Genomic DNA, 25,375 nt, shown 5'->3' with positions numbered 1-25,375 from the left:
TATCGAGTCCACTGACACCATGGTGGGGGGGGGGGGGGGGTTATTGTTGCACTCACTGACACCAATAATGGGAGTTATTAATACTGCCTTTGACACCAATGATGGGGGTTATTGTACTTCAATTTCTTCAGGACGCATTGTAATACACTGCAAAAAAATACAACATTTTTGGATGATGAGGTGCATTATAGCCCATAATTTCGAGTTGGCTGTCTAACACGACACAATGCACTGCAATGCATGAAAATGCATTGCTGTTGTGCAGCCCTCTGGAAAAGTTGGGGCTGCACTTGAAGCTTTTAAAAAATTTTAAGCTGACCACCACTGCTATAAACTTTGCCAATATTTTTTAGTCTGTGTAAATGTTATACTCGGCAAATCTTAAGGTAATATAAATTTTCATTATAAAAGCAAAATACTGTGCCAAAGTGCAAATTATGAATTATTTTATTTATTTCAGGTTCTTCTTTAGCACCGTAAATTTACACAGTGCTTTACACATGTATATTGTACATTCAAATCAGTCCCTGCCCTCAAGGAGCTTACAACCTAGGGTCCCTAACTCACATTCATACATACACATACTAGGGCCAATTTACCTACCAGCATGTCTTTGAAGTGTGGGAGAAAACCCACATAGGAACAGGGAGAACACACAAACTCCAGGCAGGTAGCACCGTGGTTGGAATTTGAACCAACATTCCCAGTGCTGCTAGGTGATAGCGATAACCACTTAGCCGCTGTGCTGCCCACTAATAAACTCATTTACATAAAAAGCAACAGCAGCACTCAGCGGCTGCAGGAGGAAAGGGGATGGGTACCAGTAAATTCGGCCAATGCCACCCCTCCTGTCCCTCCTCTTTTGGGTGCCCAGCGCCCCATGTGCTCCCTGTGCCCCTCCCCCCCACCCCTTTAGCACTACTGGCTTCCCTTCCTCTTCTCTCCCGCCAACTGCTGCAGGACATTGTTTCAGGATGGAGAGCAGGGGAAGGGACCATTACATATGTGATTTACTGGCCCCTTCCTTTTCTGCATGAACATAGTGAATGATCAGTACTGATCCCTCATTGTGTTCATTCATAACTGAAGCATAGTACATTTTGCTAGCTATGTTTCAGTTTGTGAATAAACAGGAAGTTGCTCAGCACAGAGCACTTCCCATTCATTCCCTCTGCAGTGCAGCTGAAGCTGCAGAGAAAGGGACTGAGGAATCTCTGTCCTCAGCCCTTTTCTCTGTCTCAAAAGTGAGACATCTGGGGTCTGTTTAGATGCCTTATACTTCACCAAAGACCCCAAACAGGGATTATAAAAAATTGTACAAAATGAATATTGTAAAAAAATATTTAAAAATTAAAATTGTAAAAAATGAAAAATAAAAAAATAAAATAATAATAAAAAAAACAACAGACATCATCCTACTGACACTGTCCTCTGCTCTACTGACAGAATCCATTGATCTACTGACAACAACCTCTACCCTACTGACACATCCACTGCTCTACTAAAACCATTCACTGCTCTACTGACACCGTCCATTGCCATACTAACAACGTCCATTGCCATACTGACAACAACCTCTGCCCTATTGTCCCACACACCGTCCACTGCCCTACCCACCCTGTCCACACACAGTTCACTGCCCTACCAACACTGTCCGCATTTAAGGTAGTGTGATCTCTGATCTCTTTCATGTTGTTCAAGTTGATCTCCGCCTCTCAAAGGTTTCTTACCCTTGCCATAAATAGTGCTCATGAAAAACAATACTATTTCATTTGTGAATCAAATATTTAAAATCGTAAAACAGAAAATCCAACAGATGTAAATAAAGTCCCACAGGGGAATAAATATTCACACAAAATAATATCCCAAAGATGTGCAATCATGTAGGTCTTCTATGTTGCAATAGTAAATTCAGTGTGCCTCCATCAAAGAATAATAGGGCTACTTACTGGACTCCCAGACCCCAATAAAATGGAGGTCTAAGCAAGCTCAGCATTCCCCAGCCAACTCTAGGTGGACACTTCCTCAGAAAATCATTTCCAGCATACACAGAATTGGCAGCACTCAGTACAGAAAGCACATTAAAACCTCCATAGTGTAGGAAACTTTGAGCCTCCTTTATTTTAAAAGCAGGGTAAAACTACTCACAAGACAGTGTCATATACAGGTTTCAAACAATCCACCACTATGCTCGCTCCAGCAGATGTGATGGCCTAACCACTAGGCTCCACTCCAGACAAATAATGTTTTTTAGTAGCTTAGGTGAAAAAATGTGGAGGGGAATTATGTGTAGTCTACAAATGCGTTAGGGTTTAGATCCAAGTTAATAGTGCTATGTAACATAAAATTTGGCTTTTTCTATAAGCTCAAAAGATTAAATAAAAGGCGCCATATTTGTATTACTGAATACTCGCTAATTAAAAATAACGGAATTTTTGTAAAATCTTACCTGTAAAATTCCTTTCTCTGAGTCCTCCGACAGTCGCCGCCTCTTCATATTCGTCACATATGGGGTATTAGACTTTGCTCCGAAGGAGTAGCTAGGCAACAGAATATGTTAACATTAAAGTTTTTAACATATCCCACCCTCAAGGGGTGGTCCCCTCAGTCAATACCCTCCTACTTCCTGCAACCATATCTCAGTTTCAGTGGAATAGCAGTAGAGTATACAACCACACCCCAAAAGAGGGGCGGGGGCGGCGACTGTCGGAGGACTCAGAGAAAGGAATTTTACAGGTAAGATTTTACAAAAATTCCGTTTTCTCTTACGTCCTCCGACAGTCGCCGCCTCTTCATATTCGTCACATATGGGGACGTCCCAAAGCAGTGCAAACATGAGGGGTGGGAAACGCATCCGCGCCGAAAGGCAACGCAGTCTCCGCATCAAAGAAAGGAACCTTACCAAAGGAAGGAAACCAACTGGGCTACAGGAAAAACAAGTGCTCAACAGGAGCAACAACCCAGGAAAAGACAAATAACCAGGGGATAAAAAACTTATCCCAACAGCCAGAGGTCCCCAACAAGGGACCCTAGGGAATTGCCGCACTAAGAACCTTGCGGCCAAAGGAAGCATCCGCCGATGCCTGAACATCTACTATGTAGAATTTCGTGAAAGTGTGCACGGTCGACCAGGTCGCCGCCTTACACACCTGGGCTACAGAAGCCCCATGACGACAGGCCCAAGACGTACTCAGAGATCTAGTAGAGTGCGCCTTCACAGGCACAGGGGGAACCTTCCCCTGCAAAGCATAGGCCTGCTCAATGGTCTGCCTGATCCATTCGGCGATGGTAGAGGCCGACGCCGCCATGCCCTTCCGAGGACCCTCTGGAAGAACAAACAAGGAGTCCGTCTTTCGAAAAGACTCAGTCGATTTAAGGTAAACCCTTATCGCCCGAACAACATCCAAAGAATGTAATCTCACCTCCTTTGGATGTTTAGGCTTCGCGCACAGCGAAGGCAAGACAATATCCTCATTAAGATGGAATTCCGAAACTCGCTTCGGAAGAAAAGAAGGATTAGGTCGCAAGACCACCTTATCCAAATGAACAACCAGATACGGAGACTTGCAGGACAAAGCCGCCAGCTCCGACACTCTGCGAGCCGAAGTGATCGCAACCAAAAAGGCGACCTTTTTGGACAACATAGACAACGAGATCTCCCTGATCTGTTCAAAAGGAGCATGTTGTAACACAGATAGAACGAGATTCAAGTCCCAAGGGGGCAGAGGATCCCTCCTAGGAGGAACCAGAAGCCGCACTCCCTGAACAAAAGTGCCAACCAAGGAGTTGGAAGCCACGGGACGTTGAAACAGAACGGCCTGCGCAGACACCTGACCCTTTATCGTAGCCAGCGCCAAACGCTGATCGACACCCGTTTGAAGGAAGGACAGCACTCGGGAAACCGAGTACGTGCGGGGTGAAAACCCCCTGGACTCACACCAGGCAAAATAGGCCTTCCAAGTACGGTAATAAACCTTCCCCGAGGAAGACTTCCTCGCGTTGATCAAGGTATGAACGACCTCCGGGGAGAGACCCTTCTCCTTCAGGACCTCGGTCTCAACAGCCAGGCCGTCAAAGCCAGCGACTGTAAAGCAGGATGGTATATCGGTCCTTGAGACAGGAGATCGTCTCGAAGAGGCAGACGCCACGGGGCGTCGACCGCCAGATTCACGAGGTCTGCGTACCAGGACCGGCGAGGCCAGTCCGGTGCCACAAGAATCACCGTGCTGCGTTCCGAGTGTAACCTGCGAAGGAACCTGGACAGCAACTGAATCGGTGGAAACGCGTACATCAGCCTGTACTGATGCCACGGGGCCACTAACGCGTCCGACGCGTCTGCCCGAGGGTCGCGCGTCCTTGCCACGAGCCTTCTCACCTTGTAGTTGAGACGAGACGCGAACAGGTCCACATCTGGAAGACCCCACTTCGCGCACAACATCTGGAAGACAGCCGGGTGGAGAGACCATTCCCCCTGATCCAGGGTCTGGCGACTCAGATAGTCCGCCTGCCAGTTCTCCACCCCCGGAATGTGAACCGCCGTTATCGCCGGGACATGAGTCTCGACCCAAGACAGAATGTCGGCCACTTCTCGAGCCGCTCTGGCACTCCTGGTGCCCCCTTGGTGGTTGATGTAGGCCACCGCCGTGGCATTGTCCGTCTGCACCCGAACCGGGCAGCCCTGCAGCCGGTCCGTCCAGCGATGAAGACAGAGATTTATCGCACGCAATTCCAGAATGTTGATCGGAAGGGAGGACTCCCCCTCCGACCAAGTCCCCTGGGCGGACAGAACGCCCAGAACACCACCCCAGCCCGACAGGCTGGCATCCGTGGTGATTACCGTCCACGAGATAGGACGAAACGACTTGCCCCCGGACACCATCGGGGACTGGAGCCACCACAGAAGGTCTCTTCTGGTGCGATGACTCAACGAGATTTGAAGATCCAGAGATTGAGGTCGCCCGTCCCACATGGACAGGATCTCCGCTTGGAGACCCCGCGTGTGAAACTGGGCGAAGGGAATCGCCTCGAAGGCCGAGACCATCAATCCCAGACATCTCATGCACGTCCGCAGAGACGAGTGCGGAACGTCCCTGAGGGACCTGACTTCCTCCTGAAGAGTTCTGAGTTTGTCTTCCGGCAGGAAGACCTTCGTCTGCACCGAGTCCAGAATCATTCCCAGGTAGGGAAGACGAACCGACGGACTCAGTGTCGACTTTGGAAAATTTATCGTCCAACCAAACTCCTGCAGAGTTTGCATCGTGACAAACAGGTCCTTCTCCAGACCCTGGCTGGTCGCAGACTGAACCAGAATGTCATCCAGATACCCCAGGACAGAAATGCCCTGGGCCCTCAATAATGCCAGAACCGGTGCAAGCACCTTGGTGAAGACCCGCGGAGCCGAGGCGAGACCAAAAGGCAACGCCACGAACTGGTAGTGATCCTCCGCAATGGCAAATCGAAGGTACCTCTGGTGACCCTCGAAAATGGGGATGTGAAGATACGCATCCTTCAAATCGATGGAGGCCATGAATTCCCCCGGAACCAGGGCAGCCACCACCGACCGCAGGGATTCCATGCGGAACTTGCGAACCCGCACAGAGCGGTTCAGAGCCTTCAAGTCCAGAATTGGATGAACCTTGCCCTCCTTTCTGGGCACGGTGAACAGATTGGAATAAAACCCCCGAAATCTGTCCCGATGAGGCACCGGAACTACCACTCCCTAAGCCGTCAGGTCCCGCACCGCCAGGTGCAGGTCCCGTAAACGCTCCGGAGACAGTTGAAGATTTGAGGGAAAAAATCTGCCGAGAGAGAAACTCGATCTTGTAACCAGATCGAACGATCTCCTGAACCCATCTGTCCCGCACGCGGGCCAACCAGGGCTGAAGAAAACCGAGCAAGCGTCCCCCCACCCCAAAACTGGGTGAGGGCGCCCCTTCAGGCCGCACTGTTATGGGCTGCGGATCCGGATTGACCGGACTTCTGTTTTCCAGACCAGGGCTTCTTCTGAGAGCCTTGACCTTTGAACGGTTTGCCCTTGTAGTGCGACCGAAAGGCACGAAAGGACCCCTGAGGGGGCCGAAAATTAGCATGCTTCTTCCCAGAAGCCCCCTTAGCCTTGGGGAAATGGGGCAAGAGAGTGCTCTTACCTCCGGTGATCCCCTTAATCAACACATCCAAGGACTCCCCAAAAAGGCGAGACCCATCATAAGGCAGATTGGCTAAGGTCTTACGTGAAGACTGGTCCACCGACCAACATTTCAACCAAACCAGGCGGCGAGACAACACCGCCACGCTGTGCACACGTGCAGCCAACGGGACTAGGTCCAAGTCCGCATCACACAGATACATGACACCCTGGTGGATTTGATCCACCATATCCAGGGTCGCCGGCGAGGCCGAATCGGCCACTAGGACGCGCCTAAGCATCTGCGTCCAACTTGCGACCGCCTGGGCCGCCATGAGAGAGGCAAACAGAGCCTTAAGCATAGAACCCGTAACAGAATAAGTATGACGGGCAAGAGACTCCAATCTCCTATCCGTGGCATCACGGAACACAGGGGAATCCTCTGCAGGAATCGCAGTAGATTTGTTTAAAACCACAATTGCGTGATCCACTGGGGGTGGCACACACCACCTTTCATCAGTGGAAGGCGAGAAAGGATAACGCAGCTTGAACCTACTTGGTACAGCAAAAGGTTTGCGCAGATTGCGCCATTGTTCCTTAACAGCGCGCTGAAAATCATCATTGCAGGGAAAAACCTGCGGCGTCCTGCGTTTTCTCTGCGTCCCATAAGCCGCCAAGGCAGCGGGGGGACACACTTCATCCTGCAAATGCAGCGTTTGTTTTATGGAAGCAATCAATTCATCCATGATTGCAAGCTCTTCAGGCGAGCCAGGGGGAGAATTATCAACCCCTTCAACTTCAGCCTCCACCTCGGACCCCACTAGATCCAGGGAGGAGCGGGACCCCGATAAGGAGGCCCCCGCCATAACAGCCCCATCACCTTTACCCTCAGAATCAGAGGAAAGAGAAACTCTGGGTCTTTTAGTAGATTGAGCAGCCACCAGCATCTGCACCTGAGCAGCAAGGCCAGCCACAATAGTGGCTAAATCCCCCCCTGGGGGGGAAACAGCGGTCCCCTGGCTTTCCACCAAGGCGGTAGGGAATTTGCCCTCCTGAGAATCCATTGCCCCTATTACAAATGCCGGATAATAAAGGGTTAACTGCCCCTTTAACAAGCGCGGCGAGCGCAGCCCACCGCACCACACACAAGCACAATGAGACCCCCACAGGGACAATAAAACTGACACAGGCAATGGATAAGAAGGATATAACCTGAGGAGACCCTCGCCGCTGCTGCTGCCTCGATCGGTGTTCCTGGAGAAGAGGAAGTGATGCTGCCAGGGCGCTCTATGAAAGCCTATGGGAGGCTACAAGAAAATGGCCGCCATGCATGTAGAACATGCGGCCGGAGCGAGTGTAGGCAAAATGGCGCCGTTTGGCGCCGAAACCGCCGCTCCACAGTACAGTAATGCACACATGTCATCCATGTATAAAAAAACATGTCAGATCGCCGCAGCGATCGCTGTATAGTGCCCAAACATGCCCAAAACATGCCCCACAGCACACAGCTTCTCGCACTGACAAGGCTGACACACACAGTGTCACACAGCTCCCCCCCCCTTGCAGCCCACAGCATGCAGCCGAGTGATAGGGAGACAAACAGTGTGAACAGAGGCAGGTTACACAGTCCCAGACTGACACCCCCCCAGACAGACAGGTCCCCACATAGATACACTTACCTCACAATGGCGTGGGGGACCCGCACAGGCGAACAAGCCGCTGCACATGAGGCAGGGAGAGTCGCATACAAGACGCACAGAATGGGGGTTAAGAAACCGCACAGCGTCCAGTGAGGTAGCCACCTCACCAATCATCCCTGCACCGAACAGGGATGGGTCGTTCACTGTGCCAGGAGCGTTACCTGGCTGAACGCTCGATGGCAGGCTGGGAAGCCACTGACCCACGACCTGCGACCAGGGGGATCAGCCCGAGACCCAGCCCGCATGATCCTCTTCATCCGAAGAACTAACTAACGCTGACAAAAAGAACAGCTAAGTAAAGGTAGAGAGAAAACTCAAACAAAAAATCAAAAAAGAAGAAAGAGTCTGGGGCACAAAGCCCCAGCACAGAGAGAGCCAGCCACTCCTGACAAGCTAGACATTGAAACTGAGATATGGTTGCAGGAAGTAGGAGGGTATTGACTGAGGGGACCACCCCTTGAGGGTGGGATATGTTAAAAACTTTAATGTTAACATATTCTGTTGCCTAGCCACTCCTTCGGAGCAAAGTCTAATACCCCATATGTGACGAATATGAAGAGGCGGCGACTGTCGGAGGACGTAAGAGAAAAAATGGGTTTTCTTTAGCATATGCTGTTTAGAGTACTATTTAAGTGACGTCATTCAGGTAAACATGTAATATTTATATCAGGGATTAATGGCACGTTAAAATCTTTCTTCTTTCTTCTTTTCCTCGATAAACACAATTGCTGTCCCTCAACTAAAAGTCCGGTAGTATTTACCAATTTGATGTTGTTAGACAAATCAATCCTAGAAAGACTAAATCAAAGTCCCTAGGCAGTCCAATTCATTTGGCACTAAAAAACAGGTTATCTCCGGCCTAGTGGCTCAGGATCAGGAATCCTGTTCTTCAACTGGGAAACTCTTCCTTGCTGTCTTCTCAAATATCCTCATGATTGATGCCAGCCTGTTTGGCTTTCTCTGAAGTGTTGTACCATTCTGCTAGACATCATCCAATCTGGATTCAGTCAGTTAATGAAATGACTGTGGTATACATCAAACATCAGACAGGAACCAGAAGTCTCACTGTACCAATAGGGATAGATCAGATCCTGTCCTGGGCAGAGTTTCTTGCTCCGGGCTTGTCCATTGTGTACTTCTCAGGCATAGACAGTTGGCAACCAGACCTCAGTCACAAGATGTGCACCTCCTGGCCACCAGGTTTAACAACAAACTGGACAAGTTTTATTCAAGCTGTAAGGATTCTCTAGCAGAAACAGTGGATACTCTGGTGAATCAGTGGGACCAGTACATCTGGATCTATGCCTTTCCTCCCGTGAAATTTCTTTTTAGTCAGGTACACAGGATCACGATGGAGGCCATTAAGGTGATCATCATTGCTCTGGACAGGTCCAGGTGGACGTGGTACACCAGTATGGTAAGACTACAGGCATACATTCCATGGACTTTGCCAGATTATCAGAATCCTCTGTTCCAAGGACCAATTCGTCCTCTTTCTTCACTGTCACTGTCTGACTGTTGAAATCCAGGTTTGAGGAACATAGGCGTCCCGAGTCTGTGATTCCTATAATGCTAGGAAGCCTACTTCTTGCAAGGTTTATCATTTGACAAAGAAGGCATAGTTAATGTAACCACCTCAATACAGGGCACTTTCACCCCCTTCCTGCCCAGGCCAATTTTTAGCTTTCAGCGCTGTCACACTTTGAATGACAACTGCGCAGTCATGCAAAACTGTACCCATATGACATTTTTAGAATTTTCTTCACACAAACAGTGATTTCTTTTGGTGGTATTAAAACACCACTGGGTTTTTATTTTTTTGGTAAACAAACAAAAAAAGGCCACAAATTTTGAAAAAAAAAAAGTGTTTCTGTCAGAAAATGTTGTAAATAACTAATTTTCCCCTTCACTGATGCGCTGATGAGGCTGCACTGATGGGCACAGAAGAGGTATCAATAATGGACACTGATGGGCACTGATGAGGTGGCACTGAAGGACACTGAGAGGTTGGCACTAAAGAGGAGGCACTAATATGCAGCACTGATGGGCACTGATAGGTGGCAATGATATGCAGAACTAATGAGCACTGATAGGCAGCACTGATGGACACTGATAGGTGGGACTGATGGGTGGCACTGATGGGCATGCACTGAAAGGCAGCACTGATTTGCATCACTCATAGGCACAGATTGGCCTCACTGATGGGCACAGACTAGTGTCACTGATGGGCACATACTGGTGTCACTGATGGGCACAGAGTGGCATCACTGATGGGAACTGTTAGGGCTTCATTGTAAACAGGGCACTGATGATCAGTGCCCTCATTACCTTTACACGTCTTCCCTGTGAGGAGAGCTCTGTCAATGTGAGGTATGGAGAGCCGATAAAGCCTTGTTTACATGTGACCGGCTGTGATTGGCCACAGCTTTTTGCCGAGATCGTCCCAGAACAAGAGCCGTCCTGCTCCACCTTCATTAGTCTATACAGCGGGTGGGAGGTGGTTAATGTGAGTCCCTCCCTGGGCTTCAACCCTACAAGTTTATCCATGGAAAAATGCTCTTTCTTGCAGCTGGGTCTTGACCAATATTTTGCTTTAAGGGCCAGGTTTCTGTGCTTTCAATCTTGTTTCAGGGACCATTGGCCTCTTAACTGCGTGAATAATGGGAATTTTGACTTACCAGTAAATTTTATATTTTTTGGTGTATGGTACAAGACAGTACATAGACCATAAGGTATATGCTCTCACCTTCAGCTTTGCTGGGAATGCCCCCAGTGCATCCCTATATAACCACCCCCACTCCATGGGACTTTTTTTTGTAGACGACAGTATTGAGAAACAGAAGACAGAGAGGAGGGCTCTGTGTCCTGTACTGTGCTCCACTATATGGAATTTACTTATAAGTCATAAATTCTACTATCTTAATCGTGCAGGACACAGGACAGGAAGTCATAGACCATGGGACATCCCCAAGCAGTAAACTGAGGATAGCAAAAAACAGCAACATGCTCACAAAAACCAAGGGCCAACGGACCTAAAACATTCAGATGAAAGCTTGAAGCACATGAGTGTAATCCCTGGAAATAAGCTGCCTGAGCCACCTAGAAAAGGGGGAAGAGGAAGAAGGATGTCTCTTCTTGAGACCTTCAGGGAGGCCAAATGTCTAGTGGAGTGAAATATCCTTTGGTAGGGCATAGGGAAGGGTGGACAATGTCCTCATTAGGATTAAAGGAAAAGACCACCTTTGGGAGTAAAGGGGGGGTCTGGGTCTCAGGACTATGTTGTAACTATGTAAGACACCTTATGTGTGGGAACCCCCAATGGGGTATCCTGAATCTATTAAAAGGAAGGTATTTAGGGACCAAGGGTACCAGGTTTAGATCCCATTAGATTACCAGTGGGAAATTAACATAAGCAACGTCTTGTATAAGGGTTTGGAAAAGAGAGTGTAAAGCCAAAGGTTTTTGGAATAGTATGGATTAGCATAAACCTGACCCTTTAGGGTACTAAGAGCCAGATAATGTTCCAGACCAGACTGGAGGAAGGCCAAGATGTGAGGAATAGAATATTCCTAGGGTTTGAGGTGCCTGCTCTAGCACCTCTCCTATGAGAGATTGTTTTTTCCCCTTGAGGATGGTAGGAATGATTCAGTGATACCCATATCCTTTAGAACCTGTGTTTCAACATCCATGCAGTTAAAGCTAGTGGCTAAGAAGCAGGGTGGAATAGAGTACCCTGTGACTGGAGGTCTGGCATATTTGGAAGACTTTAATGATGTCCAACAGGGGCCTGCGTATCTCTGTGTACCAAGTTCTCCTGGGCTATTGGATCGATGAGAATCACTGGATTACAATTTTTCTCGATGAATGCACACAGTAGTCTGAATGGGAACCAAGGAATCACCAGGGCATCTACTGTGAAGGATGATATAGTGAGCAATAAAAATCCTTGTACTTTGATTCAACAAAAGTTTTCAGTGCCCCAAAAAATCTGACAAGTTTTGCCTTCATTTCCCATTCATATATGAGTTATTGATATATCTATATAATGCTGTACCAGCAATCAAAGCCCACAGCATTTTTAGATTGTTCTGGTCTACATTTCTGATCCAGACTGGTGCAAATGCCAACAGACACCCCCTCCCCCACCCTCATTGCTTCAGAAAGTGAGGGCGTCCCTTCATTGTGAGGAGGGATTCTGGGTAAGCTTGGTGGGCTTTGAGGTCCAAAAAAAAAAAGCGTACCTATGGTTAAAATGTAAAATCCTTTGTTCATGCCTACATTTTATTTCAATTATTTCTAGCTGACTCCTATTAATCTGAATGATAGTGAAGTTTGTAAACTTACTTTGTGAAAAGTCCCTAATTTATTTCCTTGAATTCTGTGACATGTATCCACTATTCCTGTTGATAGGCTATGCTGTGTCATCGAATTCACATAGCCTGCCTTCTGAACTACAGTACAGAGGTGTTGAGGGGAGATGTTCTGAGTACAGGAATCACTGCTTTCAGGCAGCAAGGTACCATGGGATATGTTGTCCTTAGAAATAAAAAGTAAACAGCAGAGGAATAGCTATAAAGCATTCAGGGAATCCAGGAAGTTGTGGAAAGAGATGACTATCAAACTGTTGGCAGGAATCCCAACATGAAACATTTTTCAAGCAAGCTTATAATGTATTGTAAAGACTAACAATTGTTTGTATTGCTATTACAAAATTGTTTTTTATAAAATTAAAATATATACTGTGATTATAGATTTCCTTAACTTAGAGAAGGATGTGTGAGAGAAGAGAAAGTACCCCTTTCAGGGGGAAGAGGTAGTAGCCGTAGTAGTAGTAGTAGTAGTAGTAGTAGTAATGGACTTGTTTTTTGGGGGTAAAAGCTGTCTGTGTCCCTCAATGAATGAGAAATAAAATAGGAATTTTTTCCTCACTGTAAAATCGTTTCTGGCGTCCATTGAGGAACAAAGGTCTGACCCTATTTTTATGTTTATGCTCTCTTTACTACAAAAATGAGGCATGCTTATAGTAGGATTGGTTGTCTTGGGCTGGCCTACAGCCCAAGACAACCAGTGTTTACCAGTGTCCAATGAGTATAGCCGCAGATAAAATACTTTTTGTGCCCCTAAAAGGAACGCCAATAAAATAATTTTATGGTGAGTACAAAAACTCTATTTTCACATCATCTTTTTTTGTTCATGTTTACATTTTAATAGTACATGACATTGAAAAGTTATATAATAATTTATGCATATATAATCAGATTCTATCTATCTATCTATCTATCTATCTATCTATCTATCTATCTATCTATCTATCTATCTATCTATCTATCTATCTATCTATCTATCTATCTATCTATCCCTCCATCCAATCTTTTTTAAATACAGACAAAATACTAAAGAAGCCTCGGTGTAGCAATTTAGATATGACAGGAAATATGAAATATATTAAATTAACATGTATCCTGGGACAATGAATAAAATATAAAACAGTTCTTGGTATTTCATATTGTGTAAAATATATGTAACATGTTTTTTAACATAAAGTAGATATAAATCTTAACCAAATAACATTTCATTTGCTAAAGCACTGTGTATCATAAGCAATCTTTATACTTTTCTAGTTAAAATCCTTTTTTCGCCTTTTGTGTCCTTTGTTGTGTCTCTGTGCAGATGATCTTCTACAGTTTGTTTTCATTCATTCCTTGTCTACACGAACACTGACAATGCCTGCATGGCATTTCTGAAGATGGGCTTCCTGGTAGTAACAACAGTAGGCCATGCCTGTGCAATTTATGTTAAAGAAGCCACATGTAGTCTCCATCGGAAGCCCGTGTTCAGTGCATTTATGGCAGTATCGAATTTAATGTCAGTTTTATGTTAAACCTTATATGAAATTTTAGTATTTGGATTTACATATACTTTAAACACAGTGCTGCAAAATACAGAAAAACAGGTACTTTTTTATTCTAAGGCCCTAACATTACAGGTCCATACACCTAGGTAAACATGGACCTGTTAAAGCATATGTGGTAGAGTGAGAAGCAAAAGCCATACCGACAAAGGCTAGCAAGAGTGACATCTTTAGGCCGGTGGCAGGTCTTGACCAGGCTTAGGCAACCTGTGGCTCTCCAGCTGTTGTTAAACTATAAATTCCAGCAAGCCTAGTTCAACAACAGCTGGAAAGCAACAGAGGCTGCCTATCTCAGCTGTAGAACAACTTCTGGAGGTCCAACTGACAGTGACAGCGTCCAACGAAAATCCTCAGTTGGCTTCAGAGGAAGAGAACTCTAATTCAGATGAAGCAACAAATAAACAATACTTGCTGGAAATGTTGTAGGACATAGGAATAATAATAAAAAAAATTTATTTATGAAACTTCAGGCAAATATTTTAAAACACCCTTTTGTTGTATTAGAAATGACTTATAAAGTCATGACAGGTAGGGGATGGAAGAGGGAGATGTGGAACTTTATATGACTGGGTTTGGCTGGTAAAACAGTGGCTATGTACGTATTTCAAATGTGCATTTAGCTGTTTGGCTGGAGGTCTTAATTAAAAGGTTGAATAAACAAACAACAAACCTTATACTCTCAACAAAACCTACCATTGGCGTCTTTTGCAAGAAGATTTCTGGCCTGCACAACTGTGACTTTTAGAGCATAGATCGGAGCCTAGAAGAAAGGAGACATCAAATGGAAAGCTTAGAGGGAAGACAATCTTTGAAGTTTAATACAAAGTAGAGTCTATAGCATATCGTTATCTGAGATTCATTATATTTTATATTTAGGATTTGTCAGGGCTTTTTTTCTCAGAAAAAGATGCAGGAACTCAACCACGACCCCCTCCAAAACCCCCTCCCCAAACTGGTCAAAATTTAACTAACAATGGGAGGGTCTTAAAGGGGCAGCAAATACCAGGAGTGCATTATGTATAGAGTGCAGAGTTCGGTGGGGTTACACACAGAGTGGAGAGTTCAGGGTTGTGCTACGTGCAGAGTTCGAGAGTGTGCTACACTTACAGTGCAGAGTTCCGGGGTGAGCTACACACAGAGTGCATAGTTCTGGGGTGAGCTACACACAGAGTGCATAGTTCTGGGGTGAGCTACACACAGATTTCAGAGTTCCGGGGTGAGCTACACACATAGTGCAGAGTTCCTGGGTGCACTACACACAGAGTGCAGAGTTCCGGGGTGCACTACACACAGAGTGCAGAGTTCAGGGGTGTGCAGAGTGCAGAGTTCAGCCTTCTTCCACAGCTGCTTAGTTCTGCATCCCCCATCCACATGTCACTTTTACCCTTCTTCTTCTCTAGTACCTCCCCCCATACTGTAGATGGCTTTGCCTATCTCACTTGCAGGGAGAACATCCAGTGGGGGTGTCAGCATTCGCACTGCACCCCAGGCACCAGTATCTCCTTTATCCCCATACTGCACTTGGAAAACACAGGAAGCCAGACTTCTGTGTTTACAAGTGATAGTTATGGGCAGGGAGCAGAGGGCCTGAGCCAGAGGTAGTGGAACTGAGTTCCACCAAGTTCCAGCTGAAAAAAGCCCTGGGATTTATTAGTCAGTTACTGGAACGAGATTCAGTCTAAGTTTTACAAACTGTTATTAGGATAGTACTGGAACCAGGCGTAGAGTTAGTAGGTTAAGCAAAACATGTGAACAATTTAAAACAGGAATACATTAATGATACACTGGACTAAGTTTACACAACAAAGACAGTTAAAGATTATATCTACTAAACTGTTATAGTTTTGGATAGAGTGGGGAGAGGTTACATAGACATAGGGTTTTTATTGCTGTCTGTTTCAACATTTGGTAGATCTGCCCTCACCATGCTTTACTGGCTGCTGTCATCAAGACAAGAGTGAGGGAAAATCCAAAATGTTATGGTTCTCACCAACTAATAGGAGTAGAGGGGAATTTTCCAATGCAGACTTGTGTTACAGTGGCAAGTAATAATGGTAGAATTTCCCCACACTTCTACCCCCTTCTTATTGTGTTTCTAGGCTTGAAGGTAAATATCCTCAACATAGACAGTAATGAAAACTGTAGACCAGTGTTTCTCAACTCCGGTCCTCAGGACACACTAATAGGCCAGATTTTAAGTATTACCTTGGGGAGATGCAGACTAGAATACTGCAATCACTGAGCAGCAAATGATATCACCTGTGATGTATTTCAGTTTTCTTGCAAACTTGGCCTGTTAGTGTCCCCTGAGGACCGGAGTTGAGAAACACTGCTGTAGACCATATAGGGGTTTCAATTCTCCTTAACGCTATTTAAAAAAAAATAAATAAATTCTTATGCTGGAGTTCTACTTTTACAAATGTACAAACAATTATTGACCATGAAGGCTATTTTGAAACTTATTCTAATAGAGAACCCACAGTCAACATTTCAGAATGACAGATATCCACTTGAAGTTTCAATGACTAGGACCGCAGATGTGGATATACAAAAGCTCCTTCAGTGAATGTACGCAGTTATTGTACAACTACATCTACATCCATTTAGCGTGGGTGTTGAACATCCACATTGGTTAGATAAGATCATTACAGGGAATAGAAAAATGTGTTGCAGATCTAACCATGTGCAGCCAACCATAAGAACTGTCTGAAAGCCTGATACGCTTATATATGACCAGGTTTACAGGCAATCTACAAGAATTCGTCTACATCTTGTCTTTTTGTAGAAAAAGCGCAGTTTTAACTAAATGTGTGGGCAGCCTATAATTTTAATGTTTACTGCAAAACAGTAAAAATATAATCCTGTGCCTTATTTCTGGGGAAATGTGTTTAGCATTGGCTGGCCTGTAAGAAGTTAGGGTAGTAATTGCATCCTTGGTACTTGTTAAATAATATAGGGATGGGGTCAGTGCCAGACTAGATCATATTGTTTATTATCCAGTCTGCCACATACATTGTTCCTTTCTTGTTTTAAAGTGTTACTTTAAAAAAATTAAGCTGCTAGCAAGTATAATGTACAGGCACCTAAGTGAGATTGCATTGACCAGCTTTGATTTCTGTACACTGTATTTTGAACGGAAAGCTTTTGCTTGCCCCTTTTCTCATATTCCCATTGCCAGTGAGGAAACCCCTCACTGGCAAACAGAGCGGGCGGCGTGCTCTGTTATCGCTGAGTCCCTTACCCCGCGATCAGCTGTCAGCCAATGACAGCTGATCACGTGATGTAAACAGAAACCGGTCATCGCCTTTTTTTTCCCACAGGCTAACAGCAAAAGGAGAAGAAAATAAAGCTGATCACCAGCTTCTGTAAGAGGGACATCGGTCCCACAGTGTCCCCACCAGTGCTGCTTACCAATGCCACCTAATAGTGCCCATCAGTGCTGCTAATCAGTGCCCACCAATGCCACCTATCAGTACCCATCAGTGCTGCCAATCAGTGCCCATCAGGGCCTCATCATCAGTGCCACCTACCAGCGTCTAGGAGTGTCACCTATCAGTGCCCATCAGTGCCACCTATAAGTGACCATCAGTGCCTCCTATCAGTGCCACCTCTCAGTGCTCTTCAGTGCCACCTATCAGTGCCCATCAGTGCCACCAATAAGTGTAGCCTCATCAGTGCCTCCTGATCAGTTCCCGTCAGTGCTGCCTCATCAGTGCCACCTATCAGTGCCCATCAGTGTCACCTAAATACCACTAAAAGAAAGCTCTATTGGTGTGAAAAAAATGATAAAGAATGTATATGGGTAACATAACCGCGCAATTGTCATTCAAAGTCTGACAGTGCTGAGAGCTGAAAATTGGCTTGGGCAGCAAGGGGGTATATGTGCCCAGTAATCAAGTGGTCAAACCAGGCTCATAACATAGTAACGGCTTCCAATAGACAGTCTCACATTAACAGGAAACCTCTGACCAAGGTAGGAGTACTGGGTGGATGGATACACCTGCAGGACCAAGAGAATACACCAGGGGGCACCAGAATAAGTGCAGCATTAATAGTACTGAGAAATACTTGTAAACTAGTAACTCACATTGGAAGAAGAAATTGCACTTTTTGTATGTAATCTGTGATCGGTCGACTCATGCATCTAGGATAGGGAACCTCTTCCTACAACTTGCAGCCTGGAAAGTCCCGACATCAGGCTGGATGACAGCTTAGATGAGGAAGCTGTTTACAAGTATTTCTGAGTACTATTAATGCTGCACTTAGTCTGATGCCCCCTGGTGTGTTCTCTTGGTTCTGCAGGTGTATCCATCCACTCAGTACTCCTATCTCGGTCTGAGGTTCCCTGTTGTTGTGAGTCTATCGGAAGCCCTTACTATGTGATGAGCCTGACTTTTCCTGTCACAATGTGAGTTGCCATTTGTCTTTTCACTAAAATAAATGTGTTAATATACTACACTCAGATTGCACACTGCTGTTCTTCTCTGTTTGCCTAGAGATATATCAGTCTCTTCAGAGGTGCTGCATCTGGTGCATTAAGATCAGCAGAAAGTTACCCTGAACGATTCAATAGGACTCTAGGCACTTTTTTGCTGTTCTGCATAGACATTTAAGTATGCACAACAATTATTGTGCCATATACCCCATTCACAGTGTGAATATAGGAGGTTATGCACTGTTAGCCAGACACAGCTGACGTCACTCTAACGTGTCAGGAGATTTGAGGGAGGAGAGTAGGGTGTCTACAGTGATGGGAAGCACATAAAAGAGCTTAGTACTGTGATAATTCTTTATCATAGTCCTGGTAATAGACAAGAGCTTGAGAAAGCAGGTAAAGCAGCTCATACAATATTCTCTCTTTGTTTTTCGTTTAACACAAAAAAAAAAAAAAATCAAATTTCCCCATCCGCACTCTTGATGTGGATAGGGGATTCAATCCTGCTTAGTTATTGTATAAAGCTATAGCTGGTGGCACTGATCATTTGGGAAAAACTCGACAGGCTGGTTGTAGATCTTCTGTATAAACAGCTTACCCATACATGGATGCTGAACCGGCTGAATTTCCATTCCCGTATGGCTGTCTTAAGATGTGCTGGAACCTTTTTGTTTCTTTTTTGTTTGTTTTATTTTTTATTTTTTTATCCAATGGTATGGCAATAGTGAATACAGTATAGTCTGAATTTTGGGCTGGCACCTTCTGCACACCAAAGGGCTTCCAAGGTTACACTGGCTTGTGGTAAAGACAACTGACTAAATAACTGAAGATTTTTTCAATGATAGATTGTTTGCAAAGCCAATGCATTTCAGGGGCTATAATTCCCCCCCCCCCCCTTTATCAGAATCAGAGTTTTGAATTAGTGCAGCTGTTCTAATTCTCAACACTCTAAAACTCTGATGAAGGGTGTGGAGTTAAAGCTAGGGATCGACCGATTATCGGCAATGCCGATATATTGGGGGCCAATATGCACTTTCCCCGATATATCGGAATCAGCCCCAGAGGTTACTGATATTGCCGATATTTCAGGAAAGTGCTTGTACCGGGGTGATGTCTGCAGCTAGAGGCATCACCCCGGTATCAGCGTCCATAGCCGACGGTCGGCTGTCTAGTAATGACAACCGATGCGGCTGAGAAGCCGCTCGACTGTCATTACAAGGAGCAGGAGGGGACGTCCCCCCCCTCTCGACGCCCCCCCCCCTCTCGCCGCCTTCCGCGGCTCGCCCAGGTCTCCCGTCCCACCGGGAGACCCAGGCAACCATCCTGCACAGCCGCCATCCTGCATTCGGCTCCGATCGGGTCTCCGTGTAAAAACCCGGAAGTAATGTCATGACATCACTTCCGGGTACTCAGCGCCAAATAAAAAAAAAATGACAGCATTCAAAACAGCCAAACGTGGCGTTTTCAATGCTTTTAAGTACAAAGGAGGGGTTTGGGGGTCTTTTAGACTCCCAGATCCCTCCACAACAGTACCTGTCAAGAAAAAAAAAAAATGTACAAAAATATCGGCCAGTATCGGCCGATACCGATATTCAATGGACAAAATATCGTTATTGACTTTAAAAAACGATATCGGTCGATCACCATTTACAGCCCCTGAAACGAATAAAGAGGGTGGAATTACAGCCCCTAAAACACATTGGCTTTGCAAACAATATATCATTGGAATTCATTTTTATTTAGACTTTTCATGGTGTGGCGCTACAATTACATATTCACTTAGTGATAGACAAATGTGACAGGAAATGGAAAAGAGTGGTGTCACACTTAGGACAGGAAGTGTGGTAATGGCAAGAGGCTAAAATAAAGGAAAAGTGCCTTAAAAAAGAAAACAAATGCAGCCACCACCTAAGGACTGGTAATCTGTAATACTATTGTTTTGTGTCCTTTTTCCCCCCTGCCCTTTCTTTTTTCTATCTTTCTCTTATACTTTTCCTTTGCCTCACTCTCGTGGAGGTCCTGTTACTTCTCTCGTCTTCTTCTCAGCAGCAGACTAACCCATCTAATCAGATCTAACAGCATCTTGCCAGCACCCAGAATCCTTTCAAGATCATTGTAGACCAGTTCTACATCATTAGCCCATTGCTCTGTTCATAACTTTTGTTATGTTTAAACATGGATCCATATACACTAAATTGTCAAAAGTTTTGGGACACCTGCCTTCACAAGCACATGCACATCCCAGTCTTGAGGCCCATACACACGATAAGAAAATCTGAAGGGAAAATTTGTCTGAGGACCAATCTGCCGTTTTTCGGATTGTTAGTATGGTGCTTTCGACAGCCGACTCAGACTTTTCATCCCAAAAATCCTGATGTGCAGGCTATAAAGTTTTTATCGTCCATCAACACAATGTGCGATTTTCATCCAATTAGTACAGTTTTGGAGGGAAAAAATTCTTAAGAGCAAGGCATGCTCAGAGATGAAAGAACACATACAAAACAATCCAACACATGACATCACTTCTGAAGTAGAATTCTGTCGTACGGGAAAATTCATATGAAAATAACCTCTTTACTTTCCACATCAGACTAGCATGCCACAAAAAACGGACGACAGATCGTTCGATAATCTGATCGTGTGTACGGGGCTTTAGTCAGTTGGGTTCAATAATGAGTTGGCCCACCCTTTGCAGCTATAACAGCTTCAACTCTTCCGGGATGGCTATCCACCAGGTTTAGGTGTGTGTCTATGGGAATGTTTGACCATTCTTCCAGAAGAGCATTTGTGAGGCCAGGCACTGATGCTTGACGTGAAGCCCTGGCTCGCAGTATCCACTCCAATTCATCCTAAAGGTGTTCTATCAGGTTGAGGTCAGGACTCTGTGCAGGCTAGTCAAGTTCCTCCACCCCAAACTCACTCATCCATGTATTTAACCACTTGCCTACTAGGCCTATTTTTGACATTTGGTGTTTATAAGCTAAAATCAGTTGTTTTTGCTAGAAAACTACTTAGAACCCCCAAACATTATATATTTTTTTTAGCAGAGACCCTAGAGAATAAAATGGAGATTATTGTAATATTTTTTATCACACCGTATTTGCGCAGCGGTCTTCCAAACGCAATTGTTTTGGAACAAATTCACTTTTTTTAATTAAAAAATAAGAATCCAGTAAAGTTAGCCCAATTTTTTTCCATAATGTGATAGATAATGTTACACCAAGTAAAGAGATACCCAACATGTCATGCTTCAAAATTGCGCACGCTCACGGAATGGCGACGAACTTTGGTACTTAAAAATCCCCATAGGCGACACTTTAAAAATTTCTACAGGTTGCCATCTTAGAGTTACAGAGGAGGTCTAGGGCTCAAATTATTGCTCTCGCTCTAACAATCGCGGCGATACCTCACATGTGTGGTTTGAACACGTTCACATATGTGGGCGGGGTTTCCGTGTGCGTTCGCTTCTGCACGCGAGCTAACGGGGACAGGGCGCTTTAATTTTTTTTTTTTTACTATTTATTTTATTTATTATTTTTTATTTTTACACCATTTTTAAAAAAAAAAAAAATTGATAATTTTTATTTCTAATACAAGGAATGTAAACATTCCTTGTAATAGAAATAGGCACGACAGGACCTCTTTTTTGTGAGATCTGGAGTCAAAAAGTCCTCAGATCTCACAAGTACACTAATAAAGATAGAAAGGAAAAAAAAATGACAAAAAAAAAAAAGGGACCTTTAAGCCGGTTGCTCGGCAACGACGTTTGCCGTCGCTCCTGTTCTCCAAGACAATAGAGTCGAGTGAGGGCAAGCTTGCCCTCACTCGACATCCTGTCTGTGAGGATCCAGGACCCGATCATTTTCCCCGCTGCCGGCGGGTCCGGTAAGCGGGGAAAAGGACCGGGATGCGGCGGGAGGGGGGGGGCACCCCTTCCGCCATCCCGGAGGGTGATCTCGCGGCGAATCCGCCGCTGGGACCACCCTTATCAGAAAGCCGATCGCCTGCAGTTTAAAAAAATACCAGGGTTATGGCAGCTATCTGCTGCCATAACACCGGCATTTAGCTTTAAACTCAGGACGTATATATACTATGGGCTGGTAGGGAGGTGGTTAAAGACCTTGCTTTGTGCACTGGTGTGCAGTCATGTTGGAACAGGAGGGTCCATCCCCAAACTGTTTCCACAAAAGTTGGGAGCATGAAATTGTCCAAAATGTCTTAGTATGCTGACGCCTTAAGAGTCCCCTTCACTGGAACTAACAGTCAAGCCCAACCCCTGAAAAACAACTCCACACCATAATCCCCCCTCCACCAAAAGATTTAGGAGGAACTTGACTGGCCTGCACAGAGTCCTGACCTCAACCTGACAGAACATCTTTGGGCTGAATTAGAATGGAGACTGCGAGCCAGTCCTTGTCCAACATCAGTGTCTGACCTGACAGATGCACTATTGGAAGAATGGTCAAAGATTCCCATAGACAAACTCCTAAACCTTCTGGACCACCTTCCCAGAAGAGTTGAAGCTGTTATAGCTGCAAAGGGTGGGCCAACTCAATATTGAACCCTATGGACTAAGACTGGGATGCCATTAAAGTTAATGTACATGTAAAAGCAGGCGTCCCAATACTTTTGACAATATAGTGTATATATATATATATATATATATATATATATATATATATATATATATACACACACACAGTATCCCACAAAAGTGAGTACACCCCTCACATTTTTATAAATATTTTATTATATCTTTTTATGTGACAACGCTTTAAAATTACACTTTGCTACATTGTAAAGTAGTGAGTGTACAGCTGTCCCCTCAAAAAAAAAAAACTCAACACACAGCCATTAATGTCTAAACCACTGGCAACTAAATTGAGTACACCCCTAAGTGAACATCTCAAAATTGGGCCCAATTGGCCATTTTCCATCCCCGGTGTCATGTGACTCGTTAGTGTTACAAGGTCTCAGGTGTGAATGGGGAGCAGGTATGTTAAGAACTCTCTGATGATCTAAAAAAAAAAAATTGTTGCTTTACATAAAGATGGCCTAGGCTAAAAAAAGATTACCAAGACCCTGAGACTGAGCTGCAGCACAGTGGCCAAGACCATACAGTAGTTTAACAGGACAGGTTCTACTCAGAACAGATCTCGCCTTGGTCGACCAAAGAAGTTGAGCGCACGTGCTCAGCGTCATATCCAGGGGTTGTCTTTGGGAAATAGATGTATGAGTGCTGCCAGCATTGCTGCAGAGGTTGAAGGGTGGGGAGTCAGCCTGCCAGTGCCTGTCAGCGCTCAGACCATACGCCGCACACTGCATCAAATTGGTCTGCATGGCTGTTGTCCCATGGTGGTAATGGTGTCAATGGTGTGTGTGGCAGCAACCAGGTGAGGAGTACAAAGACAAGTGTGTCTTGTCTACAGTAAAGCATGGTGGTGGGAGTGTCATGGTCTGGGGCTGCATGAGTGCTTCCGGCACTGGGGAGCTACAGTTCATTAAAGGAACCATGAATGCCAACATGTACTGTGACATACTGAAGCAGAACATGATCCCTTCCCTTCGGAGACTGGGCCGCAGGGCAGTATTCCAATGTAATAATGACCACAAACACTCCTCCAAGACGACCACTGCCTTGCTAAAGAAGCTAAGGGTAAAGGTGATGGACTGGCCAATCAGATGCTCAATAGGGTTTAGGTCTGGAGACAGGCTTGTAAATATTTTTTTATATCTTTTCATGTGACAACACTGAAGAAATGACAATTTGCTACAATGTAAAGTAGTGAGTGTACAGCTTGTATAACAGTGTAAATTTGCTGTCCCCTCAAAATAACTCAATACACAGCCATTATTGTATAAACCGCTGGCAACAAAAGTGAGTACACCCCTAAGTGAAAATCTCCAAATTGGGCCCAAAGTGTCAATATTTTGTGGGGCAAAGGGAAGGCGGAGGATTGCAAAGTCTCTAACATCCACCAGCTCCGTGATGTCGTCATGGAGGAGTGGAAGAGGATTTCAGTGGCAACCTGTGAAGCTCTGGTGAACACCATGCCCAAGAGGGTTAAGGCAGTGCTGGAAAATATTGGTGGCCGCACAAAAAATTTACACTTTTGGCCCAATTTGGACATTTTCACTTAGGGGTGTACTTACTTTTGTTGTTAGCGGTTAAGACATTAATGGCTGTGTATTGAGTGTTTTGAGCTATTTTGAGGGGACAGCAAATTTACACTGTTATACAAGCTGTACACAGTTGTCACATGAAAAAATATAATAAAATATTTACAAAAATGTGAGGGGTGTACTCACTTATACTTATAGATACTGTATATATTCCTTCAAAGTACAGTTTGTCCTCTGATATACTTTAATAAAAATTATGTGAAACTAAAAAAACTGTTAACATATTTCAAAGATGTAATTGCCTGAAATTCCACTTTAAAACTCATTTGCAGGCAGTGTATAATTATATTCAAACTCTAAAACTGAAAAATATTGCATATAAGTAGACTTGACCCTAAAAAAAACATTAATGATCTGTTTCAACAAAAAAGGAAAATATAAAAAGAAAATTCTACTTTCCAACCTCATTAACGCAACTCCTATGTACATTGTGTTATTTTACTGCTGATAAACATAAGCTATGATCTACTTGACCTATTCAAGTGTTTACCGTGATAGATTAATATAGTACTCTTAGCTCTTCAGAAAACAACATATAAAATTAACAGAATACCTCTGCCCACTCTAACAGGCTTATTTACTCTCTGTAATCTGTCAACCATCTTTAGGGCCTCTTTATAGCACACAACAGATACTGCTATCCAACAGAGAAAGCAGATGTTCCAGCCATAAAATTCAGACCACAATTAGGTACCTGCAGTGTCTTACAGTGTTGTCTCTGCTTAAAGTTTAGATACAAAAATAATATGATTATTAATATTTTAGCTTACCAATCCTTAGATATGATGGCTGCATTAGTGTTCTTTTTTCAAATTTTTTCCTTTATGTTAACCTTGTTCTCCTGCCATTAACACACCTCCTGTCCTAGGGTGACAACTTTACTGAGTAGCATTGTTACCTTAGGAAAGGGAGGGTGTTAGGACTACATAACGGTGGGACGGGAGCCCCGAGCAAAGCCACGGAAGGCGGCGGGAGGGGGGGGGAACGACCCCTCCCGCCCCCCCGGGTAACGATCGAGCGGC

General features: G+C 44.8%; 1 protein-coding gene across 1 annotated transcript in view; it reads right to left on the bottom strand.

Annotated features, from left to right (window-relative positions):
* BAIAP3 (BAI1 associated protein 3) overlaps window positions 1-25,375 on the bottom strand; it is a 599,530-nt gene that overhangs the window by 217,599 nt on the left and 356,556 nt on the right. Inside the window, exon 7 of the mRNA XM_082260275.1 lies at window positions 14,429-14,495. Coding sequence (XP_082116401.1) covers window positions 14,429-14,495 — 67 coding nt within the window. The remainder of the gene's footprint in view (window positions 1-14,428; window positions 14,496-25,375) is intronic.

Source organism: Pelophylax lessonae (assembly GCF_965119305.1).
Source record: "Pelophylax lessonae genome assembly, chromosome: 6".
Classification (NCBI taxonomy): Eukaryota; Metazoa; Chordata; class Amphibia; order Anura; family Ranidae; genus Pelophylax; species Pelophylax lessonae.
The sequence above is the reverse complement of the archived record's forward strand: the minus strand, read 5'-3'. Positions and strand labels throughout refer to the sequence as shown.